This window comes from Bubalus bubalis, chromosome 4 (genome assembly GCF_019923935.1).
Source record: "Bubalus bubalis isolate 160015118507 breed Murrah chromosome 4, NDDB_SH_1, whole genome shotgun sequence".
Classification (NCBI taxonomy): Eukaryota; Metazoa; Chordata; class Mammalia; order Artiodactyla; family Bovidae; genus Bubalus; species Bubalus bubalis.
Genome location: NC_059160.1, coordinates 31,018,841 through 31,026,272, shown reverse-complemented (window position 1 = coordinate 31,026,272; position 7,432 = coordinate 31,018,841). Strand labels below are relative to the sequence as shown.

Here is a 7,432-nt window from a genome sequence, read left to right as displayed (position 1 = left end):
TAAATTTTATAACTCAATCTTCAAAACAATCTTGCAAGGTAGGCATAAATATTCCAGCATCATAGATAAGAGAAAATAAACTCAGAGTTTAAACAATTCACAACTAAACTAGAATTAAAGTCTGATTATATATGGCTGCTTCCGTTAATGTGAAGAAACAAATGTATAAATAATTGGGTTGGAAAAAAATCTAAACATATTATTGGATTTACAGTTTTTAGAGGAGCTTCATAAACAGATGAAGTCTTATCTCTATGAGAAAAAGGAGGAGTTTGGTGTTTTCTTGCCATAATTAAATAAAAGAACAGTTTTTGTATCTAAAACTATGTCTATGAAGGCAAAAGAAAGAGAAATTGGGGTAAAAATATGAAAAATGAAACAGTTTAAGTTGCTGATTTGAAAAAACATTGGCTACTCCCATAATTATCTAATCATTCTCTAGAGTTACTTGGCATGAGATGTAACACTGATGATATTCACAACCAGCTTTCCTAAAGACTTAGAAGACAGATTTTAGCTTTACTTTTCCAGGTCTTGGTTTATTATCCATTGTGTGTGCATGCTAAGTCACTTCAGTTGTGTCTGACTCTTTGCAACCCCATGTAGCCTACCAGGCTCTTCTGTCCTTGGGATTCTCCAGACAAGAATACTGGAGTGGGTTGCCATGCCCTCCTCCAGGGGATCTTCCCAACCCAGGGATTTAATCTGCATCTCTGGTGTCTCCTGCTTTGGCATGTGGTTTCTTTACCACTAGCACCACCTGGGAAACCCATATTAACTAACGCTAGACAGTAAAGTAACTGGGTATCCAAAGTAACTGGGGTAGATGTGTCTATTGCTGGACTACTGATGATGGTTTTTACTTATATTTCTGAGTGTTCCATTCTTTGCTTTGCATAGTAAAATCATATGTGCAAGTCTATGGCCTGATTAAGTTTTTCCCTTAGTGTTAGCAGAGTGATGCATTCCTGATACCTCCTCTGAGTTTTTACTTAAAATAATGCCTCTATTTGTAAGGCTGATTTGCAGAATCCATTGTCTTATTCTTTGATTTCTGATGAAAAGGAACTAATAGAAGCAAGATAATTTGGTAGGCATCATACAAAGAGCTGTTGTTGACTCTCCTTGTGCTTGTTTGGCATGTACTTGCCTGGCTTGGTATTCGCTGATATGATTTCAGCTGGATACCACCAAGAGGCTGCTCTCTTTTTGCAGAGCAAGGAGCCATTTGAAGATTCTGGAAATAAACAAGTTTCCTAAGATTTTTGCTGGCGTGACCCTGTCTTTTTTCCCAGGGAAAGGATGTTCTCCTAAAGCTTCTTCATGTATGTACTATTAGTTTTGCCATGATAAAGTAAAGCCTGTATTATGTTAATTCAATAGTGTAGAATAATATAAAATTAAATGTATGCATTTTCCCAGGTGGTTTGTAACAATAGAAGCTATTGTGTATTTATCATTGGGAAAAGAACACAATAAGACCATTTACTTGTTTTATAAAACATTGTATTCTTTTGTGGCTGAGATGCATCATTATGAGCTGGATACCAAGGGGTGTCAAAAACCCCAGAGTATTGCTGTTTCATGGGTATAGACTTTCAATCACATAAGATGAAAAATTTCTAGAAATCCACTAACCAAAAACATGCTAATTGTTCTAGAGTGAACAATTCTGTAATGTGATTTTACCACAATTAGAAAGAAAACAAAAAGAAGACACAAAAAGCAGAGTTGTGACCAGTAGACATGGAAAAAATTCAACTACGTTCATGCTGCAGAATTACCTGCTTCCATTTGAATGCTCAGAAGGAGTTAGAGAAATAAACTGATTCTCTACTTAATAAAACTGCAGCAAGGCATTTTCATCAGCAGTGATGACTGATGGGGATTGGGTCAGTGATGCTGCAGTCCTAGGAGCAGAAATCACCATGTAAACAGAGCTGTGATGACAAAAGGGGACTGTTCATAAGGCTGGCACTAGTCTGGTCTTGAGGATATGAAGGAAAAAACATGTGTAGTCTCCGATTTAGGGCCAAAGTGCTCAGCAGTGACGGTGACATTAATTAATTTTGTTAAGTTAGAAGAATAGAATGTATTTATTTATTTATTTCCACTAAAATTTTTCCAAAGCATCTGAAAGGCTAAAATGTTTTCACTGTATAAGTTGGCAAATTTGGAAAAGTTTAGTGCTAATTGAGGGCTTCTCTGGTGGCTAAGATGGTAAAGAATCTGCCTGGCAATGCAGGAGACATGGGTTTGATCCTTGGGTTGGGAAGATCCCCTGGAGAAGGGAACGGCTACCCACTCCAGTATTCTTGCCTGGAGAATTCCACGGACAGAGGAGCCTGGTGGGCTACAGTCCATGAGATCTCGGAGAGTCGGACATGACTGAGGGTTAACACTAGTGCTAATTGAATCACGTTTAATTCTTTCCAAATCCTTAGCTTTAAACACTGCATTTTGTCGCAGTTAAGACAATTGTTTAAAAACTTCTTTCAAGGCTGGAAACACATTTTGTAACAAATCCTTGAGGCATGATGATAAAACCTGCACAGTATCACAGTACATATAAGGAAACACAGAATTCCCCAGGGTAGTGATTTTCTCTTACCAACTCCAACTTCTATGCCTCTGTAGCAATATGGGGAAAATGGGCATTTAGAATAGTCATGATTTTAGCCACCAAGATGCATGAGTACAACTTTGATGCCAAGAGGAATAAGTTCTCTCCCTCTTATTGTTTGGGTGGTTATATTGAACTCTCATACATTGAAATATAAGCAAGCAAGAATGGGGAAAAAAGGGTAAAAAGCATAGGAGAGAGGGATTTAAAATGTATGAGAAGGAAAAAATGAGGAAAAAATGAGGCAAGAAGTTTATGATAAAACCAGATAAAGGCTGTGTATGCTCAGTCACTCAGTCTGACTCTTTGCGACCCCTTGGACTGTAGCCCGCCAGTCTCCTCCGTCCATGGGATTCTCCAGGCAAGAATACTGGAGTGAGTGGGTTGCCATTTCCTTCTCCAGGGGATCTTCCCAATCCAGGATAGAACCTGGGTCTCTTGCATCTCCTGCATTGCATCCCCATAAATGAAGACCAAAGAAGAGGCGTTCCCAGTCTTTTCATAAATCATCCCTGTCTATGGGTTTATCTAAAACTAGTGTCATGTACTTGGACTGTACTTAAGGTGATTTGGAATTTTATGGGAGGGATTTTAGTGTGAGTTCATTTGTATTGTCATTCAGAATTGCTAAGGGTGATCTCTAAGAGTTTTCACTTATGACCTATGAATTTGTTCACCACTTACATACCAAACAATTTGTATTTGATCACACACTGTCCAGTTCTATTCCAATATGTTTTATTGAAGAGTTTTACCTTTTCCAATAAATATATAAGTTCCTTGGGATCTGTGTTCAAGTACCTTCCACAGAACCTTATTCTTCTCTAGTGATATATATTTATTGTCTTTAGGGCAACTTATCTGTCCTGTTTACAGCTGGAATCCTATGCTTAGCATAATGACTGGCATAGAGTAGACTTTTGATACATATTTGTTGTGTTCATAAAAGATGGACTAAAAAGAATTAAATTCATATATAATTTTTCAGTGGCTATTGCCTTAATGTGTGTAGGGAATTAGATTCAGGTTTTTAAAAATAAGGGCCAGTCTGGATATTGTTAAATGGATATGTTTCAGAGGATTTTAATCAATTAATCCTGGGGATACTGTTACGATAGCATCTGATAACTTGAAGTAAATTTACTAGAATAAATATTGTCAGAGTGAAATAGTTTGGTTTTGGTAGAAAATATTGCCCTGGTTTCAAGAAAGGAAATAGGCAAAATCTTTGACAACGCATTAGTAGAATTTAAAAGACATGGCCATCTTTTTCTTTTACATATAAAAGCATGTAGCTATATATTACATATATATACTTAGACACGCATATATCTGTATTTATTATATATGTATAAATATAGATCGCCACCTTTGTTTGGTCTTCTCCTAGACCTCACTTCTTAACTGGCAGCTGTAGGATTCCTTTCCAGATCAAAGAATTATTTGTTGTTTTTCCTTAGGCTATTTCCATGATTAAAATTCCATGTCTCCCCAGGTTTCCATGAATCAGCAGTGCCCCAGAAAGCGTTTCCCCTCTTGAGACTCCAGGGAAATCTTGGAATCCAAAGAACTTGAAGAGGGAGCCTGGCCAAATGAGATTTCTGAGCCTTTGTAGGCTTGGTAAATCAGATACTTAGCACAAACACAAATCAAAGTCCATGTGTTCCTAAAAGCAGCATTTTCATGTAAGTCCAGGGAGCTCATTTTGGTTTTATTTATTTTGGCTAAAGAAGTGAAAAGTTTTGTTTTAACCACGTGGTTATTATTTTGCAAGGAGACCATAACAAATTATTCTAATCTTTAATCTCATTAAAGAGTAACTAAAGTGATTTGATGTAACTTTTTCAATGGAAAACTAACAACTAAATCTTCTCTAACGTCATTACTTTCTGGATCTGAATCAGAAGCTTCCTAGGTATTTTTGTTACACAATGGATTCTTGATTCTATTATTCAGATTCAGTGTTTTCTTCAGAAGAATGACCCTTTATGACTTTGTCAGTAATTTAATAGATTTTTGTCTTCTTAAAAGACTAGAATTAAGAAATATCAAGATTTAGAACATAAATATCTTGGACTATTCAGAAGAACAACATGGGAGAAACTGAGGAAAGAATCGAAACTCATAGAATAAGATGTCTTTCCAAGTTGAAGGTATGGACTTGCTTTGTGTGGATGTATGTATATGTACTGTATTTTCTTTTTAAACCTAGATCTTGTAAAGTTGTTTATATCTTCATGCAGTGATCTGATAATAACATCATACTACCTGATATATTGATAATTTCTTGCTTTAATGAAGTTGGTTTGTAACTGAGAGTGTGTCTAAATAGGATTATTGATTCTAGGAAATTTAATCAGAATAGCTTTAAAGGATTTAAATGGGAGACAGGATCTTAAACATTTTCAAGCACACATAATACAGTACCATTTACTTTCCTGGATCAAAGGCCTATTTAAAGTTCACCCTTCTGGTGAGAGGAGTATGGAGATCTCTCCTGGAAAATGGTACATTGGACAGAAAAGCTTTGTTAATCTGTATTCAGTGATGACTTCACAATGACCCACTAAAACAAATGTTTGCTTCAAGCTTTGCAGCATACCAGTCATCCTCTGTAAGAAAAATGCCCATTTTGCTAGCTGTTTTGGGTATTCTTAACAACTTCAGAGAAATTCTTTTTGCATAGCCATAAAACCATTTTGCTTTCAAGCAAAATTTGAATTTATTTTAAACCAGAAGATCTGGATACTTGTCCTGATTCTACTGCTACTGCCTACAAGTGGTTATCAAACTACGACACTGCCACCAATTTTCTTCCTATCGAAAGTTTGTTTTCTCTTTATATGTGTGTAGGAAAAATCTACACATGTACAGGAAAGTTGAGAATCATGATATAGAGTTAGAAAACTACTTTTGCCTGAAATGCTACATTAATTATGTATTTAAAAAATCCCCTTAAATTATACCTTAATTCTGATGTCCATCTCCTAAAACCGAGGGTTTAAAAATAAAGACGGAGGACCAGGCTTCCTAGATTTGTAATGAGTTCAACTGCTGGTTTGCTACGTGCCCTTGGATAGGTTGCTTAACCTGTTTGCGGTCCAGTTTTCTCCTCTGAAAGAGATAATGATAATTTACTCTTATCTCATAGAATTTTTTTTCTTTTTACATGCTCCAAACAATGACTGGAATATTGTAAACAGTCAATAAATACTAGTTATTATTAATAGCATTTGTGGGTAAAAGTCAAGAATTATATATTAACAATTGGCTTTTAATTTTTTGTAATGTTGGAGTTTGGCAGGATTAGATATTATCTGAATATGACAGCCAAATATTACAAGCACAAGTTTATCAGGTAAAAGACAGTTGGTTAATAAATCATCTGGGTTTCTCTGATTCTCTGACCTTTGAAATATGCTCATTAAGCAAGCATTTTTAGAAAGTAATAAAGGACTCTCTTCAACAAGTTTGCTTCAAAAGCTGGGGCATTATTAAAAGCTGATAGGACTAGCTTTATAAATATCAAGGTTATTTTGTACTAGACATGAGTAGGAATAGCCACTAGTTAGACAGCCTACCTAGATGTTTCAGGAAAAGAAAAGTGGGATCATGATTTATCTAGTTTCCTTTCTTAAAATGTTAAATAAAAGAAATTATTCTTTCAAATATGATTTGTACTATGCTTGGTTGGCTTTGCTTATTTTTAAATATAAAATCTGAATTATAAAATCATGTGAAAGTTATTTACAGTGTACTCTGCAAAGATTTACAGGAAGATGCCAGACATGGTTTTTATAAATGGGATTTAATATAAAAGAATAAATAGCTAGAGATATAACTATGCTATCTAGTCAGTCATATGACAATATTCATTTTGACTTATATTGAGCTTGATATTTAAATTCCCCAAGTCTTTCCCACATATATTTATATTCAGATTTCCCCAAATTAATTGGTGCAGGTAACTTTTGGCTTAGATGTAGTTAATCCTATTGAATTCCATCTATAGTCAGCTTACTTTCAGATCTGACTACTTTTTCAAGATGTTTTTGAATATTGATTCTGTCATTTATTCAATAAATTGCACTGAGTATCTATTGTTTGTGAGACTGAAGATTTAAAGGTAAATAATATATGGCTCCTCTCATTGAGATGCTCTCAGGATAGTGAAGTAGGAGGTTATAGGCATCCAAACACATAAGTAAAGTGTACTGTGGGGAATTCCCTGGAAGTTAAGTGGTTAGGACTCTGGCTTCCATTGCAGGGGACTAAGATCCCATGTGCCGTGTGGCATGGCCAATAAAAAAATAATGTCCCTTAAAAAAAATAAAGTGCACTGTGCTGAGGGATGTAATACAGGCAGGAACACAGCAAAGTGGGAAGATAAGGAGGATACCTGGGAAGTAGAAAGACAAGGAAGACTCCACAATAGAAATAATGGTATAGCGAATTTTAAATATTGAGCATATATTTATCAGATGCACAAAGTGAAGAAAACACTACAAGTGGAGGACCACCTGTAAAAGTCACTGAGATTTAAAGTAGCATGGTGAATTAAAAGAACTATAAATAGAATATTATGCTTGGGGACAAGGGGCAGGAGAAGATAATGAGATATAGATGAGGCTTTGTTTGTCATGTAAAAAGTAAGGGTTTTTGTTAATGGGAAGCCACTGAAAAGCTTCAGGAAGTGGAATCACATACTAATTATGAATTTTATTCATTAATTTGATGAATAGTTATCATGTGCCAAGTTAGTGGTGGTGGCAGGTAGAAGGGAGATTGGAAGTGAGAGAGTAGAGGAGA

The 7,432-nt window shown here is 35.5% G+C and overlaps 1 protein-coding gene across 6 annotated transcripts in view; it reads left to right on the top strand.

Annotated features, from left to right (window-relative positions):
- The first annotated feature begins 1,214 nt into the window (after positions 1–1,214).
- Positions 1,215–7,432, top strand: part of SLCO1A2 (solute carrier organic anion transporter family member 1A2) — a 52,961-nt gene continuing 46,743 nt past the window's right edge. For 2 of the 6 annotated variants that reach the window (XM_025283361.3, XM_006067626.3), the window contains exons 1-2: positions 4,415–4,538; positions 4,655–4,776. In XM_025283361.3, coding sequence (XP_025139146.1) covers positions 4,758–4,776 — 19 coding nt within the window. In that variant the 5' untranslated portion in view covers positions 4,415–4,538; positions 4,655–4,757. Of the gene's footprint in view, positions 1,326–4,118; positions 4,309–4,414; positions 4,777–7,432 lie in introns of those variants that run through there. The other 4 variants (XM_044941228.2, XM_044941227.1, XM_025283360.2 and 1 more) reach the window with 4 other exon arrangements.